Source organism: Toxorhynchites rutilus, chromosome 1 (genome assembly GCF_029784135.1).
Source record: "Toxorhynchites rutilus septentrionalis strain SRP chromosome 1, ASM2978413v1, whole genome shotgun sequence".
Classification (NCBI taxonomy): Eukaryota; Metazoa; Arthropoda; class Insecta; order Diptera; family Culicidae; genus Toxorhynchites; species Toxorhynchites rutilus.
Window position 1 is genome coordinate 170,101,832 of NC_073744.1, and position 23,234 is coordinate 170,125,065.

At 37.3% G+C, this 23,234-nt stretch overlaps 1 protein-coding gene across 1 annotated transcript in view; it reads right to left on the bottom strand.

Annotated features, from left to right (window-relative positions):
- Positions 1–246: 246 nt before the first annotated feature.
- The window catches only part of LOC129765787 (uncharacterized), a 41,019-nt gene continuing 18,031 nt past the window's right edge, over positions 247–23,234 (bottom strand). The window contains exons 2-4 of the mRNA XM_055766219.1: positions 1,461–1,591; positions 1,079–1,393; positions 247–1,016 (exon numbers count right to left, since the gene is read on the bottom strand). Of these exons, the coding sequence (XP_055622194.1) occupies positions 615–1,016; positions 1,079–1,393; positions 1,461–1,499 (756 nt within the window). The 5' untranslated portion in view covers positions 1,500–1,591 and the 3' untranslated portion in view covers positions 247–614. The remainder of the gene's footprint in view (positions 1,017–1,078; positions 1,394–1,460; positions 1,592–23,234) is intronic.

The following is a 23,234-nucleotide window of genomic DNA, read 5'->3' on the forward strand; positions in this document are numbered from 1 at the left end:
ATAGATATCGTCGGCCCCGAAAAAGAATGTTTTGGATGAACTAGAATATCTGATTTTTATATAAATTCAAAAACACTGCGCACATACCGTATCAAATTCGGAAGTATAGGCAAGATAAAAATAAAACTAAGTTGAGTGTGAAATAAAAGAAAGGTCAATCCAAGGTAAATGCAAATTGGATCGAACGAACGATAAATGTCAAAAAAAAAAACTTGGGCCAGGGATAGGAATGGTGAGTGAGGGGTATTGTTTATACATTTTGAATTTATTTCAAATAAAATGGGTAAAACTGAAGCACACATATAAAAACTGGGTAAAACTGGATGATATTTGAAAAAAAAACTGGATGATTTTAGGGTTTAACTGTTTGGCTGGATCGAGTGAAAAAACTGGAAGAATCTAGTTTGAACTGGAACATGGTTATAAAATAGGTATTTGATGAGTACTTAGGAGACTTCCACGTTGATCCTCCAAGGGTTCATACAGTGTGCTTTCTATGATATTTCATTGTTTCGCGTTACTCAAGGGGAACAGTTTACCCAGTGGTTACCCAAGGTAAGAATTTTCGGAAAAAACGGCCATTTCAACGTTGAATCATATACTTTAATTGTACTTTAATAGGAATTTTCCGACCCTCCCAGCTGGAGCTTTTCCAGCGCAACCGCAGCCAACTGGATGGCACTGATGGAGCAGAATTCGAGCCAACTGCGCCTCACGCTGACCTGCGCAATCGATCGTTCCGATTCGATACCCTCTAGGATTCGTTGTGCAATTTCGTGCTCGCCCAGCATCAAACCAAAGGGCGTCAGCTTGTGATCGATACCGTTGCAAAAGATCGTTGACAAACGAATAGATTCGGGAGCTTTGCATGAGGGGACAATGCTCCGCACGAGATCGTTGTATACTGGTTGACTGTCGGTGAAAGCTTTCGCACTGCCGGGTGAATTCTTCACCGTGATAAACCTTCCTCCTGTGCGGCCATCGCGGAGCATTGGGGGGACGAAAATGGTGAGAAGCTATGAAGCAACAATCATGCGATTAAATCATACGACCGATCGAAACACACCAAACCACTCACGTTAATAAATGCCAAGATATCATTTGACGTATGAATAACGTAATGTTCTTCAGGTTCGGGAAAGTTGCCATTCCTCATGGCACAGTCTTGATGGATCACCATATCCAGGGGTCCAAAATGCTTCTCCAATGTTACGGCAAGTTCGGCCACTTGTTGTCTGTTGGTAACATCACAAACGAACAGTTGCGCCGACTCATTCTGACGCTGTTTGGTCACCGTCGATCTGCCGTCCGAGACCAGTGCCACACGACACTTGTACGCCTTGATCAACTGCTCGCACAGAGCCTGCGATAGGGCCGAGGCTCCGTTGGTGATCTGAAATTATAGGTTCTCTGGATGTATAATATTCGTCATCGCATATAATTTGTGTGTTCTTACTCACCAAAATAGCTCGATTGTGCAACGTTTGTCGATGGGTCATTCTTTTTTGTGTAACCAGGTGTGTAATTGTTGCAGTCTCAAGAGGTAGTCCGGATGTCGCTAGTACCGGTCAGTGTCGAGGTCATTCCGTTTCTAGAAACAAAAATGTTTTAAATGATTACTTTCAAAGCAAGTCTATCGGTAGTTCAATCAACATTATATCAATTCTATTGCCCTGGTTGAAGTTCAATAGCTTACATAAAACCATTGACCGGTCATTTTTCTTCTTTTTCTGCTCTCACAATATGAACGAACGGTTCGATCCATTGAATGTATATAACTGCACCTAGCTTCGTATGTTTAACGAAGAATATTGGAACCCTAATCGGCGGTTCATATCTCAGAATCTACGGTCAATTGGAACAATTACTTCTGATTATGAACGTGCCAAATTCGATGAACGAGTGAATGGATTATTCACAGGCCTCAGGTATAAGCATATTATATGATTTACTGATTAAAAGAATCTGTGATACCTTTCATTGGTAGTATAATGTGAAGCGCCATTTTTTAGCGAAATGACAGTAGAACTCAGATGGTTACACAATAATTGACCTCATCAAGATTAGGGTTTATAAAGTATAAAATTCTGATGGAACATGGATTCGTTGTAAATTCTTTTCTTGGGGCTTGCTCATATCGAACAGGGTAGGACAAATGTTCGATTGTCGATTAATATGTTGCGGTGATCTACAAGCATGATTAACATAAGAAAAATAGTTGTTTCAAATCAAACCTAGTTTCATACCTAAAATAAATATTAATAACACTAGAATGATATATTGAGCACGCTTTCCTGCTTATCTGTAATGATCGAACACATTTTCGCATATTATTAACTTAAGATCTGGGAACACAACTCGATTGTAACATTCAAACATTACGGACCGGGATCAAAGCTATCGGCTGACTATGTACATATTTGATTGAGCCAAAGGCCATATCAGTGCCAGATCCTGAGTTTTATCCTAAAATGGATACGTTTTTTAACGACCCAATATATACTATTCGAAACTGAATCTGAAATGAAAACAAATGCTAACCAAAACTGTGATCCACAATTGGTTTTCGGGCCATTCGAGAAGCACCTCACCGGGACTCTGATTCGTGCTGCGGAAGTCAACGAATGAGGGTTCTTCATTTCATAACGTTCACAACATAAACTTCTTGTGTTTATAATCCCTTGATTTTATGTACTAAATATATAGAAACTTCATTTTTTTCTGTTTGCATGTGAGATAAGTTTGATTGAAATATAACATCAATAATGTTTCATGCTGAATAAGGTACAAACTTTATATTTGTTGAAAAATTTCACATTTCGTTCGAATCGGCAATTGTTGAACAACATAATTTGAAAAATGAAATCATGCTTACTTCCAGATTTTCCGAAATGCTTAATTTCCAGATTTTCCGAAATAAACTAAAGCGCAATATTTTTGGATTTCTTTTTTCAAATAACGTAATTTTAGTACAATTTAGTACAAAACTATTTATGTTAAGGGGGTATTCTAGTGTAGAGACACGAATTTCGGACGTTTTTTCGAACTCCGTAAAAATAAAACAAAGAATATTTTTACTATCCATTATATCATTATTCGTTTATCTATCTTTCAACAATAAAACAAAAATAGGACGGAAAAAAAATATTCATAATTAGAATAGTTACATGCTGGTGAAGTGAGGGTGTTCAAAAAAAAGTTGTGCCATGGCGTACACGATTCCAGTCCTTCTGGTTATCTGAAACAAAAAAATCGAACAGATTCTGAATCAGTAAAGATGTCGCTATGGCATGAACCTCGGACAAGTCAAAAACATGGGTTTTAACAAAATGGCGGCCGTTTGAAAACAAAAATGCTGTTTAAAACGTTTTTTTTTGCGTTTACCAATTTTTTAAAAATAGTAAAATTAGAAGGTTATAATTTTTTATTGGTTCATGCGATAGAGAGATGTATGCAGATTATTTTCATATAAATTTGACATAAATCGGTTCAGTAGAAATTGAGATATCGTGTACGCCAGTTAGAAAAAAACTAGTTCCGAGAGAAACGCGTTTGAAGTTCATTGTGATGGCCGTAACAGGTTAGATACCACATCACTAAGATGGCTCTAACTAGGTAAATAATAGGATTTTCGATAAGTCCTTTCTAGAGTATATTCTTGAATGCCTAAACTACAGAAATATGGTAAAAAAAATTTCGATTTTTTCAGATTTCTAGACTAGAATACCGCCTTAAAAAAGTTAACACGACTCCGCTAAACATATCATAATTTGGAAATTAACTCATGGTTACAATTTTTTCAAAATGGTATGAATAACCAAGAATGTTTTTGTACAAACATACTCCAGATTTAATTTTTTTTTAAATTATTGTTTCGTTGTTGTTATTGTTTCGTAAAAAATCACAATTTCATAATGTTAGAAATTTTGAAATTTTGATTCAAATTTCAGAATCTAAATTATATAATTCGGGGCCTTTAAACGATATAATTTAGACAATAATGGTCAGCATTTTTTAGTAAAAAATTAAGTGTTTCTATTCAAGCATCTCTACATCCTTCTACTTAAAACGAGTCCCTGTTTTGAGACCATCTCAATTTTGAATGATATTTTTTGTCTTCGAGCAAACTTTTTTCTGAGTGCAATACGCCCTTCTCAGAAGTATTAAGGTTACCATACACTGTTTATCCGGATGTCAAATATTTGACACTCGTTGACAGATAAAGTTTTGTTTGAAATTTGTACAAATACTATTTTGTTTGCACACTCTTCGAACATGGAAAAAAATAAACTGGAATATTAAGGTAACCTAATCATCTACCGACAGGTTTGATGAACAAAACGAAAAAGTATTTTAGGCATCCAATAATTAAATATTTGCTTGTCGTGTTTTATGTCGATTATATTTGATCAAATTTATCTGTCAAAAAGAATTACATATCTGGCTTCGGCCAAACAGTGTCTTGTGCATCGTGGCAAACAGAATAAGTGGGAATATGAGGCGAGAGTGGAATACATTTTTTCATATGAGCCGTTACTGAGTTTACAAAAAAAAATACAATAATTTAGAAAACGCTTAGTCTCACAATAATATTATTTGTTGTATTTTTTTCGTTCATACTTTGTGTTGGGTCCAATGTATCAATTGCACTAAACTCAATCTTAGTAAATTTTTATTCAAGCTAAACAATTGTAGTACAGTTTAGTACAAACATAATATTAAAAAATCTTGTCGAATCATTTTTGAAAACAATTGTGTTGTTTTTCGAAATTTAGTCTACATTTCAGAATCAACATCTCAACTCTTATAAAACCGATAAAGCACTATTATAATATGTATCATAGAAGTCAGAATTAGTATTACAAGGAAGGAAGATCGCCGTCTTCACGTAGTAAAATTTGCGTCATTTTGATTATTATTAGGCCAAGACTTCTAAACCCACTAACACGCCTTGACTTCAAGTCAGAAAATATACGATATACCCCCCGGTCGGGCTTGAAATCGGACCCACAGTCCCCTGCATGGTGTGGGTGACACTAACCACACGCCCACAGGCGTCATAAAAAATGTATTAAGTTTTACTTTACTTGAGATTTTTCCTTTTGACGTAGGATTACGTCTTTCGGGAACATATTGGGGTACAAATTGGAAATCCAAAATCGAGCACATCGTGAAAATTGTCCAATTTCAAACGCTCATTGCTCAACCATTTCATGATGGATTGATGAAATTTTTGCGTCAGTCGATTTCGGCACTCCATAACAATTTTTTCTTTGAAGAAACATATATTATTATGTCATGAAACTATCTATCGAATAATTGAAAAATTTCAACCCCTATTCTAAAGGAAATACCCACTTCTGATTGGTCGTAATTGACGACACATGCGGCGAGTCCCTAACAGAGACATCAAAACCAAGCTACCTGGGGAAAATCGGCATTGCAAATACATGAAAGTAGAAGGAGCTTTTGTTCCCACCAAAATCTGTTCCCTAACAGAGACATCAAAACTAAGCTGCCTGGGGGAAATCGGTATTGCAAATACATGAAAGTAGGGGGAACTTTTGTTCCTACCGAAATGTATTTCCTAACAGAGGCATTAAAACCAAATCATTATCAAAGAGTTTAACGATATGATTCTTCGAACATATCAATCCTCTCGGACACAACCCTCCTGTGCTTTTTTATGTAAAATTTTTTTAATACAAATTAGTACAAACATAATATGAATATTGTTGATCCTTCTTCTGCTTATGCCTTCTCAGCCTCCACTGCCTTCTCTGCCTTTTCTGCCTTCTCTGCCTTCTCTGCCTTCTCCGCCTTCTCTGCCTTCTCTGCCTTCTCTGCCTTCTCTGCCTTCTCTGCCTACTCTGCCTACTCTGCCTTATCTGCCTTATTCTTACTCTTACTTTTACTCTTACTCTTACTCTTACTCTTACTCTTACTCTTACTCTTACTCTTACTCTTACTCTTACTCTTACTCTTACTCTTACTCTTACTCTTACTCTTACTCTTACTCTTACTCTTACTCTTACTCTTACTCTTACTCTTACTCTTACTCTTACTCTTACTCTTACTCTTACTCTTACTCTTACTCTTACTCTTACTCTTACTCTTACTCTTACTCTTACTCTTACTCTTACTCTTACTCTTACTCTTACTCTTACTCTTACTCTTACTCTTACTCTTACTCTTACTCTTACTCTTACTCTTACTCTTACTCTTACTCTTACTCTTACTCTTACTCTTACTCTTACTCTTACTCTTACTCTTACTCTTACTCTTACTCTTACTCTTACTCTTACTCTTACTCTTACTCTTACTCTTACTCTTACTCTTACTCTTACTCTTACTCTTACTCTTACTCTTACTCTTACTCTTACTCTTACTCTTACTCTTACTCTTACTCTTACTCTTACTCTTACTCTTACTCTTACTCTTACTCTTACTCTTACTCTTACTCTTACTCTTACTCTTACTCTTACTCTTACTCTTACTCTTACTCTTACTCTTACTCTTACTCTTACTCTTACTCTTACTCTTACTCTTACTCTTACTCTTACTCTTACTCTTACTCTTATTCGTATTCTTATTCTTACTCTTACTCTTACTCTTACTCTTACTCTTATTCGTATTCTTATTCTTATTCTTATTCACATCCAATCTCGCGCAAATTTAGTACTTTCTATTGCGTTCGGTTTATTTCGAAGTCGAAGATGCCCAACGTTTGATCTATTTTTTTTGACGTAGGACATGACGTCTTTCATTCCTATACTGGGGAGTAAGTTCAAAGTCTCGAATACGAGAGCATTACGCCGGAACAACCGAATGAAATGATATGATAACCACTTTATCCGAAAGATAAAATGTCAACGCGTTTTATTCATGTTATCTTTTGATCCAAAAAATTGTTCCAACTGTTCAAAATTGCTTCGAAAGCTATTAAAATCACAAAAATCTGTATATAAGAGGATCCCAACTCGAGAATCCATTCAGTTTCTCTTTTGCTTCCGCATGAAGCAGTCATGGGAAACTGTTCACTTACTAATGCACCCGAGCGAATGGATATGTTATCACTAGATGTTCCTGTGATGAAATAGTATCCAATGAAAAGGAGGTGAATACGCATACGTTCGAGCAGACCGCTAGGCAATTCCCTAACGCAGAATTCAAATCGAACATTATAACACTTCTCGTTTGATTCTTGTTGAGTGAACAGCGTTTGCCGGCGAGCGACGAGCGGAAATGAATTGTCTTTCTCAAGACATGGAAAGGAGTTGGAGTTAAGTTGTTCCCAATGGCCCTTTTCTGGGCTAGAGATGAATGAACTGGAAAAACTTAAAGCCTCTTTAATACAAAAACGGATTATGCATCAGTTTCTATTTTGCTTGCAAATGCATCCAAGTAATTCTGTACGAGTTATGCTTAGTCCAACTCAATGGGAAGAATAATCAATTGGTTTCTAGAGTAAAAATGGAATTGATAAGTATATTATATAGGTATATTTTTGCATTCAAGCGAAAAGAGAAAATATTAGTTCATCCATTTATTAAATTAATTTATATGCAACCTCAAGCCAATGATCACTAAACCAGCGGTAGTCCTATGTACACCTTGCGGTTAGGTATAACCCACCCTTAGTTTAATAAAATAATTTGAACGCTCATAACTACTTTTGCTGCCAATGGGTTTCGATGGTTTGCGTACCAAATTTCCTAAGAATTGCAGATAAACACTGCAACTGCAATTTAAGCCCCGCCAGTTTTCAACTTATTGTGTATAAATAACCTATTCGCGATTTCAAATACACGCTATCAGGCAAACAAAAGTGATCGAGTGTGTGTCAAAAAAACCGCTGCGATAGCGTTCAACAAAACCGAAGCAAATTGTGACTACAAGCTTGTGTATTGTCCACGCGAACGGGAAAATAATCCAGTGATCGACCATCTTGAGCTACAAAATCACCCAAGTGAGGAGAGGGAGGCTTTCATTGGTCATTTTTCTACTAAAAAGTTAATTAGAAGATTTTGTAGTGCTCTAAAATAATAAGCGAAGTGAATAAAATAACTTCCTAGCCCTACGCCAACAATGCGGTCAATAAACAATCATTATAGCAGAAAAACTAAGTCAAGAGGAACACAGGTAGAATAGCTTCTTAAATGAAGACACGTTGACAGGTGAGAAAGTGTTCTTAGAGTTTTTTTTTTTGTTGATAATGATAGCTTCAATTGTGAACTTATATGCGCCTATACTTATCGATGTCACTCCGGACTCGTTTGAAGAATGACAGTCCATTTAGAAAATTGATTGTGTTAGAAAAATTAAGAGTAAAGATTATAAATATCGCTATGTGTACATCTTCTTGTTATATCAAAGTTCCTGCAAAGTTCTCTTGATGGAGAACTTTGGGTCCTCAAATGACCATCTTTGTATTGTTATAGAATCACTACATCCACGCAACCATCATCAGCGATGGAGATCGATTCACGGTGGAACAAAGATCGATTCATCCATACAACTGCTCTGCTCTGCAAGAAACATCGGGCTGTTGTTCTTTTAATAACCCAACAATGATCAATATCAACTGTTCCGCTATCCGGTCTGCTGAACAATGGAACACAGAAAGAATACTCTTATGCCTACCATAATGTAATGGAAACTTAACGCCTTAATGGCTACTACTACTGTGTAATTTATAATTTATAGAACCATAAACATTTGTACATGTACACGGCTCTGTTACAGCTAAAATGCTAATGAGCCTCATAAATAAACAAACGAGATAAAAAATTATAGGAGGTTGTGTTCAAGACACGACCGCATTGTTGACGTAAAACTACGCTGTTGTTTAATTCAAGTCACTTGCTTATAGCTGCTGATATTATTTTATGATGCTACCAAAATCCGTTCGCGACAAAAATAGTTATCAACGTTAACTTTATTTCATAAAAACGTGACCTGTTTTCAGATTTGGTACCCTTAATGAAAAACGTAGTTCTACGTCAAAAAATTTAAAAAAAAAACTTCCCACGCATTGAAAGGAACCGGTGAGCATTCACTAATTATGCCAGAAGATTCTCTTGCATCCTTGTATATCCCAGAAGGATCTGACGGATGACATTTTTTCCAATAAAAACAACTTTTTCAACTAATCCATAAACCTCTGAAAAAGGAGTCTTTCGACAGTATCGCTATCATATGCTTTCGAAAATGACCTCACCGTTCCCAAATTGATTCCTCTCACTCGCTTTAGGTGTTCCTGTGGATGCAGCAGCCAGCCGTTACTTGTTTTGGTAACCACCCAATGTCGCCGGCAAGAATCCGCTCAAGGGAAGGCGTAATTCGGATTGCTTACTTTCACACCACTAACCATTGCGCAATGCATCTAGAATGGATAAACAATCACTTTTGGGTTGTTTTTGGAGGATTTTTGAGTGCAGCAGTGTGTGAAAGTTGTTTACCAAGAAGAACGACATCGAACATGTCTCGAATCCTGCGCTTCGTGTCGTATTTTGACAACGGTTTATAGCAGTCACCATTCGGTATAAGTTTTACCTAAACGGGCTGGGTTGCACGCCACATACATTCCCGGCTCCATAAATGCGCGCCAATGCGATTGAGGCAAGTGCATAGTTTCCACTTTCTCAAGTGGGGAAAGCAAATCGTATGCGGGTAGCGATAAAGCGGTGTGGTAACGAGCGGTGCTGTTCTGAGAACATTACGCCGACAGCGCATGGTTGCATAAAGTGCAATAAAATGCACTGCTATTTTGCTGCGTTATATTAGGGTCCGCACGGAGGGAAACTTCCTCCCCGAGTCGTGTTCGACTTTTTATCGGTTTTTCAAAATCAAGGCGAATGGCGGCCGGGCTGATACCGATTAACAAGGATTGTGAAAACCGATCGAACGTGCTTCCCGTGATTGACGCTTTCAAATATTGATGGTGGAACACTTTGGAGAACTCAACTGAAAATGAAATTCATGGGTGTCCATTCAGCCATCGTAAAGATATACAAACTTCCCGATGACACCGAGATCAAGACAAGCTGAGTGGATTATAATAAGCAACTTTGTGTCGGCAGGTCATTAGAGAAATATGAGTATTCACCTTTTTTTCAAATCTCCGTCTATCCATGTGTTGTTAGTAGCTGCTTCAATCACGCCTTCACTCGGCGGTGATGCATCTATCGTTGGGCGGAATGCATGCATCGAATGAGTTGCCGTTCGATGCAGGTTTCTTCACGTCACAGGGTTATTAACCCTTTGGTAATGTTTTACAAGCAGTTTGTGGGGTATGTCCGCATCTTGTAAGCTAAAGTATAAATTTTGGAATCGATCGGTAAAGGTACAAGTTGACAGACTTTTAAAATCTTTTACGGTTGCGAAAATAGTATACGAAAACTTCAGCCATCTAGATGAACACGTTTAATTTCATCGAATGAAACACTATCCCTACTCACATTCGTGGTGCAGCAAAGTGGGACAACGTGATAAACATTATTGGGAGTCATTAAGACAGAATGAGCATTGCGTAAGCAATTTCTTCATTTTACAGATCGACATCAGTGATCCAAGCGAAATGAGCTGAAAATATGTAAACATTGCAGTTTAGTGTATTCGTATACTTATTGTTGTTGTTGATTTGTTTATTCATTTTACCCCAAATCGTTCCGCTTCAAATCGAAGTTTTATATGCTTTATTACGGAAAAAGAAACTGTTCTAAAACTTTTTTGATAAATATGGGTTGATTTCAATCAATTAGGTGTAATACGAACGGGATGGATCTTCAGTAAACTAAAAGATGGTATTAAACTCTAATCATCCAGGTATTCAAAACTGGCCCACATGGGCACGAGACAAATATTTTGTCAATGTTTCCAACGGGGCAGATAGAAGCTTGGTGACTTCAGATATACCTTCATAACCAAAGGACTAGGCCTACTCAGATATCAACTTTTATATATGTTTTCAGCTTCCGTGATCTTGTTACCCTCAAATCCCCGATAAGTTTAACCTTATCGGATGAATTACTACCACATTGGCTACTGGTGCCTACTCTTCTGGGAGCTTCACTCTTTGTCGAGGCAATATGATCACAGAACTTCAAGACAGCCCCATTCGACGCTGCCGTCAAAGCATGTGCGTTCAATCTCGTATAAATTATATTCTATTCTTTAAGGAAATCCAGACAATATCGGCTGTTTAGGCAGTGGCTATTCTTCCTGTTATTTCTACAGGATAGGTTGTTAACACAGATATAAGCGTAGAGATTAGTTATGCTCACATTGTTCAATATGCATGTCTCATAATGAACCACAAAAAAATGGTTGGGTCGAAGGTTGCGGGTAATTAATGGCTTCCGAGTAGGGAGGGTAGACGAATTGTACACTGAATAACCCCCCCCCCTCTGGAAAAATAAGAATGGTGAACCGTATGTGTGATAATGTTCGCGCCATTGAGCAATGTCAAAATTAAGAAAAATCCTAAAAAAACGGCATCGATTTTTTTTACGTAGCGCTACGTCTTTCAGGAAGGGTGCCAATTCAGAAAACAGGTCACGTTTTTATGAAATAAAGTTAACGTTGATAACTATTTTCACTGTGAACGAATTCTCATGATTTGCATACTAATCGAATCGGAAATTCTCTAAGATTGGTATGATATGCTATACATTACAATTCGCTAATCTCTAAACGGGTTTAATTCATGAGAACCGGAAGAACTTCCTTTTTCCCCATACATTTGTTCTGTCGGTTTGTGAGCTAACCCTACCCGTGTTTCGAATGCATATAACTCGAACATTTCTCAACAGATCGGAAATATGTTTGCATCAATTGATAGGAAATATTTCTACGCGTCTATCACAATTAATAAAATGTTATTTTTCATTAGATGAACAATTCAATAAATGTAAAATGTCAAGCGTTATCGAAACGCCCTAACTGCCAGGTTTTGATTGTCCCGATTTACGGTTTCCCGTATCCATACGGAGTTGCACAGTAATTGTTGAACTTCGATCAGTATGGTCCAGCGTGGTAAAAATACAACTCGCTGAGGACGCAAACACAGTAAAATTCAGGCAAGCCCCGTGAAAGCCCGTTATTTTAGGTTTTACGATGGAATTTTGAGCAAACGCGAAATGGGCTTCATCATTGATGATGAAAGCTACGGTAAGCTGGACTATTAAACTCATCTAAAGGTACAAATTTACACTGTAAAACAGGTAGGAGAACGCGACGAAATCAATTTTTTTGTGAAAAATTTGGGAAAAAAGCTTTGATTTGGCAAGCAATTTGTCAATGTGACATGACATGGTCTTCTCTTTCACTCTAGGGATTATGAATGCGAAGTTTCGGGGGAATATTTTTCCAAATACGTGTGTTACTACTCAGTCGAAAGGACGTTTTATCCCACATTTTTTCCTAACAAGAACTAGATTTTTGATTTTTTTTTTGTATTAGGTTTCATTACCATTCATTTCACAGTACATTGAAAACTTGTTTGGGGATATAAGGCTAAGAGAACGAAAACAACGTCAAATTTTGGCCTATCGGGAGACCGAATGATGAATTCAGAAAATCACAAGAAAACTCGTCATAATCACTGTGTTGTTTAAAATTTTCTGAAAAATTCCACACAAACAATGTGTCCCAAATCATTGATATTATAAATTATATATTCAGCCATTCCATGTCAAACCGATATAGTGGTTCTCAGATTTTCGTCAAAAGTGGCAGTTTTTTTCTTCATCGGAAATTATGAGACCCGTTTTTTTAGTTTTTTAGTTAGGGTGACCATTTCCATTTTAGAGTGGTCCAAAAAATCATTTTTTCGCATTTTTGCCAAAAATGACTTTTTTCAAAAATTCATAACTTTTAAACTACTAGACCGATTCAGATGATCGACATATCAAATCAAAGTTTTTTTTTTTGATAAAATACTACAACTGCAGAAAATTTGAATTCTGCTCTCGATTGATTGTATTCGTTTTTTATTGCTTTCATAGTCTCGGGACCAAAGGCGTTATAGATTTTTTTTATTTTTTCTGGAAAGCTGAGGATTTTTTATATCTCATATCTCGAAACCAGGGAGGTCTTTTTTTTGTTTTTGTGTTATGATTTTTCAAAGTTGGTCCAAAAAATCATTTTTTCCCATTTTTTCCACTACAAAAAATCATAACTTTTAATCTACTGGACCGATTCAGATGATCGCCATATTAAACTAAAGAAAATGAGCTAGTCTTGTTTGAAAAAATATTATACTCTGATTAAAAATGGATTTTGTTTTCGTAATTATTGATCATATTTGTTTATTATAGCTTACATCGTTTCGGGACCAAGGGCGCCATATTTTTTTAATATTTTTTCCTGAAAGCTGAGGATTTTTCACATAATATATCTGAATACCAGAGAGGTGTTATTTTTCGTTTTTAAGTTATGATTTCTCAAAGCTAACTTGTTTTCAGTTTTCTTTCAACATTTCTATGCGACTCGACTGGATGTATGTGATTATAATCCAATTAATTGGCAAATGTGTTATTTCTTAAAAAAAAAGCTAGCTAGTAGGCTTAAATTTGATGTGTCGATCATCTGAATTGGTCCAGCAGTTCAAAAGTTATGAGTTTTTGAAAAAAGGCATTTTTGGCAAATGCTGTATTGTCACCATATGTCAGAAACCAAAAAAATGTTGTAAGGGTAGCCATTCCATGCCAAACCGACATAGTGGTTCTCAGATTTTCGTAAAAAGTGGTAATTCTGTTCTCTATCACAAAACATTAGACTCGTATTTTTTTTTTCGTTAGGATGACTGTTTCCATTTTAGGGTGGTTCGGAAAATCAATTATTTCCACTTTTTCCCAAAAATGACTTTTTTTTTTTTTAATTCATAACTTTTGAACCGCTGAACTGTTTTAGATTATTGACATATCAAATTGAAGCCAATCAGCTAGCCTGAACCAGCAAAAAAAAAATGGATTTTGTTTCCGTAATTATTGATTGTAGTCGTTTTTTATTGTTTTCATGACTTTGGACTAGAGGGCGCTATATCTATATAAATAAAAATGTAAGGCAAAATCTTTTGGTAAGCGGAAAACCCGAAGAAGGGATGGTCCGATTTTAGCCTCCTGTATTTCGTTGTATTCGTCTCATCCCGTAGATCAATATAGTGGAGACAAAAACCGGAACATTCTCGGAAAACTCTGAAGGAAGATCGGAAAATTCAGAAAATTGAATTCCCACATGTTCGGAAATTATATCATAATAAGCGTTGTTAGTCTTTTGCAGATCTTCCGTTGATTTCGATCTTTCTATGCAGGACGAAACTCGAGACATTTCAGATTATCTTCGATCATCGTTAATACCTAATATTTTCGCTTCAAAATATAACCATATCAATTCTTCAAGAATGTTTTTCACTGATGGTTCAAGAATCAACGGATCCACTGGTTTTGGTATCTTTAATGAACATTACACTAGCTTCCATAAACTTGAAGACCCTTGTTCAGTGTATGTTGCCGAACTTGCTGCAATATATCATCCAATTAAGACCATTGAGTCCTTACCACCTGATCACTATTTTATTTTCTCGGATAGTCTTAGCAGTATACAAGCCATTCAAACCTTGAAACAACAGACGAAAGCATCATATTTTCTTATCAAAATTAGGAATGCATTGAATTTTTTTGTTGATAAAAGAATTCGAATCACTTTCATTTGGATTCCCATTGCTCTATTCCTGGTAATGAGAAAACGGATACACTCGCAAAGATGGGTAGCATGCAGGGCACAGTTTTTGAAAGACAAATAGCGTATCGGGAATTCTTCTCCATTTCCCGACAGCAGTCACTCACCAATTGGCAAAACCAATGGAACAGTGGTCTCAACGAAGGCCTGGTTTAAAGGGTTAGATCTTGACAGAAATTTTATTTGAACTATGTCCAGATTGGTGTCCAATCATTCCGCCCTTAATGCGCATCTCTTCCGCATAGGTCTTGCTACTAACATAGGTCTTGGGTATCATGACATCGAGCACATTGTTTGGTTTGGTTGGAATCAAACTGGTTGCCGATTTAGATGCTCAAGGAGTACACTCACGCATGCCAGTTCGCGATATCTTAGCTACTCGCGACCCTAATTTTATGTTCCCCATATATGTCTTCCTAAGAAGCGCTAATGTTATTATTTAGGTCGCATCTCCTACTCCCACTGTTCATTCTCCCTTCCTTTCTTATTACACAAGCAGAACTTAGTACCCGTTGAGATAAGATCATTACAGGAGCTATTAACATAACAAGGAGGCACTCACTACCAAAGGATACCGTTGCTACATCAACTGGCAATGTAGTTGTTACGACCCACCACAGGCACTGTTCCAGACAAGGATAATACCGACGAGGCAACGAAGGAATAAATTATATATTTTTTCATATTGCACTGTGGTTTTAGCTAATTAGACTTAAGTTGATGATTATGTGATTATAATATATTCAAATAGTTTTAAAATGTATTGCTCGATGGTGACTCTTTTTAGCCACTTGAGCCTAATTAAATAAATAAAGGAAAAAAGCGTTGTTAGTCTATTCGATGTTTGCGCTATCGAAATTGATCTTTGTTCGTAAGTGGAAATGGATTTTCAGGCGAAATAACGCATTACAATATCTTATAACTATCTATCTATATAAATAAAAATGGAAAGCCAAATGTGTTGGTAAGCTGAAAACCCGAATAAGGGATGGTCCGATTTCAGCCTCCTGTATTTTGTTGTATTCGTCTCTTCCCGTACATCAATATAGTGTAGAGAAAAATTGGAAAATTTTCGGAAAATCCTGAAGGAAGGTCGGAAAATTCGGAAAATTGAATTCCCACATGTTCGAAAATTACATCATAATGAGTTGTTAGTTGTTAGTCCATTCGATATTTGCGCTAACGAAATTGATTTTTGTTCGAAAGTGGGAAAGGATTTTCAGACGGAATAACGCATTCCTAAGGGGCGAACACAAAATTATTGCGACACCGAAAATGTCATGCCAATTTTCTTATAATGTTTAGAATCAAACCAAAATTTTAGGGTAGTTTTATACATATATTTACTTCAAAAATCAAAAGAAAAGTTAATCGATGGAGCCTTGAGTGTAAAATTGAACGCATTTTCGCTTGATGCCCTCCATCAAAGTCTTTACAGTGTCATCCGGTACCAGTTTCTCAGTTTTTTTTTTCCATTTTCTTAACATGTTCTTCTCGTCTTTGACTGTCTTCTTGCTCTTCTGAAGTTCCCGCTTCATTATTGCCCAGTAGGGGAAAAGGGGGGAATTTGGACCACCTAAGCAAATCGCCTAATATTTCCAAACCAATACGGTCTGAATAAAAAATGTCACATTGTATACTGAGCTACACTTGTTTTCTTTCAATCAATAATGTTTAATCATTATATCAAGCTTCAAATTACCAAATATATCATAAAATAAAAGAGATGATTTTTGCACATTAAAATTTGGTGCGGGGTGATTTGGACCGTCTGTGGGGTGGTTTGGTCCAGCGTGTGTTTCATCGAAAAAACATACTTATGTTCATGTAAAGTATTTTGGGATAATATTACAACCAGTAACAGTATTCTGGGATCGATACCAGGTGTCTTGGTCAGATGCCAGACCAGAAAAATTGGATTGAGACCATCTCGAATTCTGCATGGATCTTTTCACTGTTTTTCGAGCATTTTCAAATACTCTCGATGCTTGGTCAAAGAAAATCCGTTCTTGATGGCCTGTGTTGCTCTTTCAAGCTCTCCCTTTTCCAACGTTGTCTGCCCATCCTTTTTTTAATTCAGCGTCATCTGAAATCAATTATACCAAAGAAAAGCCTCATACCTGTAGGACCAATTCACCCCACAGAAACGTGTCCATGTCACCCCACACAACATGCAAAAATTTAAATGCAATTAATTCCATTTATTGTTATCAGACTGACAGTTTCGCTGCATCAAATTGTTCCTCCTCTGTAGACGAACAGAACTTTACTGCACAATACACGAAAAGTTTGTTTAATCAGCGGGGAAAACCTTAAAACCACGATCCAAAAACTCACATTTTTTGACAATCAAAGTGCTTGATGTGTTCATGCTACCGTTTCCTTCCACCTGTCGAATTTTACCAAAGTTTTTTCACTTTAGGTACATACGGTTCAACAGTAGAAGGAGAAGACATCATAAAAAATCCAAGTTGAGCCGTACTTTTTGAGATAAACGGGTGGTCCAAATCACCCCATATGTCCAACTCACCCCGTGTTACCCTACTGCTCCACCGGGCGCAGCTCCGGACAGTTTGGCGGGTCCATGTCCTTTGGAACAAAATGGACAGAATTGGCCTCATACCACTCCAGGACACTTTTAGAATAGTGGCATGATGTCAAATCCGGCCAAAATAGCGGAGTTTCGTCGGAGTTTCGTGCTGCAAGAACGGCAAATGGCGCTTCTCGAGGCACTCAGATTTGTAGATCTCGCCATTTACTGTGCTCTTTGTCACGAAAGGCTCACTCCTCAGTTCGCAAGAGCAGATGGCCTGCCAAACTAGATATTTGGAGGCGAACTTCGATATTTTCTTCTTCTTAAATTTGTTGTCCACATCGAACTTGCTCTTGCCGGTGAAAAACTCCAACCCCGGAATTTGCTTAAAATCGGCTTTCATACACGTGTCGTCGTCCATCACACAGCAGCCATATTTTGTCAGCATCTTCTCGTAGAGCTTACGTGCCCGAGTTTTAGCCAACGATTGTTGCCGCTCATCGCGGTTTGGGAAGTTCTGTACCTTGTATGTATGTAGTCCAGCTCTCTTCTTTGCATTCTGGACGTAGCTCTGCGACATGCCGATCTTTTTAGCCAAATCACGGCTTGAGACGTTGGGATTTTCTTTAATCATCCGCTTCACCTTTCCCTCCGTCTTTTTGTTCTCCTGTCCCGGTTTTCTTCCCGGCTCCTTTGCCGTGGTCCAACGTCAACCGCTCCTGGAACCGCTTCAACACTCTGGAGACGGTTGAATGGTGAATGTTCAACATTTTTCCCAACTGCCGGTGCGACAGGTCAGGAAATTCCAGGTATTTGGAAAGAATTTGTTCTCTCGACTCGCGTTGGTTAACCTCCATTTTCGTTGAATCGAAAAACACGACTTCGAGTTTGACAGCTTGTAGACAATACACATCAATGTGAAAGTGTGCAAAATTTGGTTGATTTTTACCCAATGGTAAAAAAGTTATGCCCTGTTGAATGTGTCGCAATAATTTCGTGTTCGCCCTTTATACAGGTCGGACTCGATTATATATAGTCGGCCATTTTTTTTTCAACAATTATTATCAAATCCTATACATAATCGAATCTTAAGAAAACAATTTTTTCATTAATGTATGAATACCAAACATTAATAGAAAAATAGCTTTTTTGCGATTCGATTATGTATTGGATTCGAAAATTAACGTTGAAAACGAAATGACGATTATATATAATCGAGTCCGACCTGTATATTCTATCTATATAAACAAAAATGGAAGGCCAAATGTGTTGGTGTGCCCTAAATCCGAGGAGGGTATGGTCCGATTTGAGCTATCTTTATTTTGTAATATTCTCTGTATCAAACATGTATTCCATGCAACGGAGAAACATGTTATTTCCAAATGCTTGAAGAATCTGGAACGAGAATTGTGTCTGAAAATAATTTTATATTATAAGGACGAATTTTTGTAATAGTACTAGACAATTTATAGTAAAAGGAAATTGTAAAGGGTCAAAGGGTAATCAATCAATGAAGAATTCAGTGATTGGACTCAGTAACGTTCACTTAGTAAGAAAACGTGGATGTTTGAAAGTATTCAAATAAAAAAAAAAATTAGTGGGTTATATCTATGATATAACCGCAAGGTTCACGTGGAACTACCTTAGCTGAGCAATCATTCGTTTGTATTGATTAAATTCTTGATTGAATGAAACAGTTTCCAAATTCAATTGAGTTCAATATATTTGCTCTGTGAGTGAAAAAAATGAACAAATGCCGTGTAAAGTCAATTCATTTATTGTGATTGATTGTTCTTCGTTACAAGTAAATTTAATGACGGACCTTTTACGTTTGGTATGATGACTAGAACAAAATATATGTACGGAAGAATTATCAAACGTTTGATGAACCAGCCTAAGGCTGAAAATCTTTCCAATAAAGACAAAAAAAAATTATCAAACGATTATTTTATTTTACATTTCCCTCTGAAGTTTACATCCCAAAAGTGTACATACTTCTCGAATCTCGAATTTGCTTGAAACTGGGAAGTTCATTCGCTTCTAGTGGCTGCACGATTTTCCCAGGTTCCTAAGTTTAGAAGATCATGTTAGGACAGACATATTCCACTCTGCACAAAGGCAAGCGAGGACAAAAGTACTCGCAGTTTGCATTTATTTGCAGAGCCGATTTCCCCAGAAACCTCGGTTTTGAAGTCTGTGTTAGGGAAACACATTTCAATCGGAACAAAAATACCCCCGATTTGTATGAATTCGCAATGCTGATTTCCCCACGCTTCATGGATTTGAAGTCTGTGTTAGGGAAACACATTCCAGTCGGAACAAAAATACCCCCGACTTGCATGAATTTGAAATACCGATTTCTCCAGGCACCTTGGTTTAGAAATCTCTATTAGGGAACACATTTCGGTGGGAACAAAAGCTCCCCCTACTTTCGTGTGTTCTTTTTCTTCTTTTTGGCTTTAAGAGGGTTTAAACTTTTCAGTTCACTCGCCTCTAGGCTCTTTCGTGTGCTTGCAATGCCGATTTCGCTGCTTGGTTTTAAAGTCTGTGTTAGGGAACATTTTTCGATAAGAACAAAAGTCCCCCTACTTTCATGTATTTGCAATGCCGATTTCCCCAAGGCTGCTTGGTTTTGATGGCTGTGTTAGGGAAACCGTAAATCGGGCCAATCAAAACGATGCAGTTAGGGCGTTTAGATAACGCCTAATATTTTACAGTTATTCAATTGTTTATCTAATGAAAAACAACATTTTGTTAGTTGCGATAGATGCGTAGAAATATTCCCTATCAAGTGATGCAAACATCTCTCCTATCCAGTACGAAATGTTCGAGCTATAAACATTCGAAATCTTTCATTTTTTCCTGCATGTTCTGTGTTTAGGTTTTCATTTTACCCTCCATATATTCCGGTTAGACGTAGTCCCACGTCAAAAATCTATTTTGGGCGGGGCGAAGTTCGTCGGGTCAGCTAGTTTTTTTAAATATTTTTTCTTGGAAGCTAAGGATTTTTTACATAACATATCTCTGAAACGAAAAAACAATAGCATCTCTGATATCGAGATATGTTATGTAAAAAATCCTCAGCTATCAAGGAAAAATATAGTGCCCTCTAATCCAAAGCTATGAAAATAACAAAAAACAAGTACAATCAATAATTATAAAAACAAAATCCATTGTTTTTGCAAGTTTAAAAAAAAAGGCTAGCTCATTGGCTTCAATTTTATATGTCGATCATCTAAATCGGTTCAGTGGTTTAATAGTTATGAATTTTTGAAAAAAAGTCATTTTTTGAATAAAAGGGGAAAAATCGATATTTCGAACCACCCTGAAATGAAAATGGGCACCCTATTGCAAAAATAAAAAAAAATACGGGTCTAATATTTTGCGAGAAGGAACAAAACTCCCACTTTTCACGGAAATCTGAGAACCACTATATCGGTTTGGCTGAGGGGTTCTATCTAGGACACGATCGCATTTTCGACGTAGAACTACGGAATTATAAAGGGTGTGTCACATCAAATTGCATCACGGAAAAAACGCTGTAGAAATTCGCCCAGTAGACCGATCCTTTTGAAAATTTTAGACAGTAAAATAAAAACTATTAAACAACTTTTGGCATTTTCTTTTTATTCATACTTCGAGCCCAAGCCCGTATGCTCGCACCTTCCTCTTTACCCCGTCCATAAGGTTCTGTACAACGTCAGGTTGTAGTTTTTTTTGAACAGAAATCCATTTTCTCTTGAAGTCCGCCTCCGATTTGACAACTTTTGGGTTCTTCCGGAGGGCCTGCTTCATAATCGCCCAATATTTCTCTATTGGGCGAAGCTTCGGCGCGTTGGGCGGGTTCATTTCCTTTGGCACGAAGGTGACCCCGTTGGCTTCGTACCACTCCAACACGTCCTTTGAATAGTGGCACGAAGCGAGATCCGGCCAGAAGATGGTCGGGCCCTCGTGCTGCTTCAATAGTGGTAGTAAGCGCTTCTGTAGGCACTCCTTAAGGTAAACCTGCCCGTCTACCGTGCCGGTCATCACGAAGGGGGCGCTCCGCTTTCCGCAAGAGCAGATCGCTTGCCACACCATGTACTTTTTGGCAAACTTGGATAGTTTCTGCTTGCTAATATCCTCCGGAACGCTGAATTTGTCCTCTGCGGAGAAGAACAACAGGCCCGGCAGCTGACGAAAGTCCGCTTTGACGTAGGTTTCGTCGTCCATTACCAGGCAATGCGGCTTCGTCAGCATTTCGGTGTACAGCTTCCGGGCTCGCGTCTTCCCCACCATGTTTTGCCTTTCGTCGCGGTTAGGAGCCTTCTGAACCTTGTATGTACGCAGGCCCTCCCGCTGCTTAGTCCGCTGGACGAATGAACTTGATAAATTCAGCTTATTGGCGACATCCCGGACCGAACTTCTCGGATCACGTCTAAACTGCTTAACTACGCGCTTGTGATCTTTTTCACTGACGGAGCATCCATTTTTGCCGTTCTTCACCTTCCGGTCGATGGTTAGGTTCTCGAAGTATCGTTTTAGTACTCTGCTGACCGTGGTTTGGACGATTCCCAGCATCTTACCGATGTCCCGATGTGACAACTCCGGATTCTCGAAATGAGTGTACAAGATTAATTCACGACGCTCTTTTTCGTTCGACGACATTTTTCCAAATTTACGAAAAATTGACAGTGAAGCATGGCCAACGTGATCTATACACTCTTATCTGATTATGAGCGAAAGCTGAAGATATAATTCTTAAAAATGAAATTTCTACAGCGTTTTTTCCGTGATGCAATTTGATGTGACACACCCTTTATTATTCAATCCGCTTGTTAATCACTTCGGATATTATTTTGGAATGCATCGACATTTTTGAAATAACTTTGTAATTATTAAGCTACTCGCTGACCCGGCGAACGTTGTTCTGTCATATAATTTATTTCTAGAGAATATTTTGGTTGACGAATTAACGAATTTGTCGACTGTTTTGAATTTTTCATTGATAATACTTATGAATTTTGAAATGGTCTTATGAAAACTGGACAGCTGAAATTATCATATTTAGGCCCAATAAATAAACAAACGACTCTTTTGAACGAAGTTGACGTTGAATATACTTTACACCCATACCACGGTTTAGGGCCTAGATCGGTTCCATGAAATTCGGCCGCAAAGCGAAGAGCCGTATAAAGAATCAATACAAATTCAATCAGATCGGTTCCAAATTTGTCTAATATGTAACACGGTTTATCATTCAAAATGCATTTTATCTTTTCATTCTCATTTCATTTGAATCAAAAATTAAATTCATTTAAAACAAAAATACATCCATAACAAAAACATAAAACATACAATATTTACAACATACATACATAAAAACCAGAAATAATCTATAAATAAAAATGAAACTACTTCATGTTACATGAAATATGTGAATGTATACATACCCAATTTTTTTTGTTGCTTAAGTTATAGTCTCGCAAATATTTTTTTCACTTCTGTACAAGATTGATTTTTGAACCAATCCTCAGAATTTGTTTGCCGTTATAACGGAACATTTTAGGCCGTAAATCGAAAACGTGTCTGAATTGAAGAGGGCCGTTATAGTAAAATGCCGTATAAAGAGCGGCCGTATAGCGAGGTATGGGTGTATTCTAAGCTTTTAGCAATGTATGAAAATTTGTTGCTGAAATTCGAAATGTTTGTGCTACAACGAAATATATTCAAGTTGGTTCTATAGAAGTTGGACGTAATGTAATATCGTCGCAAACACGGGTGACACCACCTTTTGTAGACATTAGGTCGTATGAATAAAAACAAAACTCAGCTTTACTTTACTTGAATCACGCATTCGAGCAGTGACATTAAGTATTTACTACGTTTGGTATGAATAAAGCTGGCAACTGAGTATGAACTTTTCGAAAATGGAAGTTTACTTGATTTCGTGTGAATAAAACAGCATTTATCAAGTATT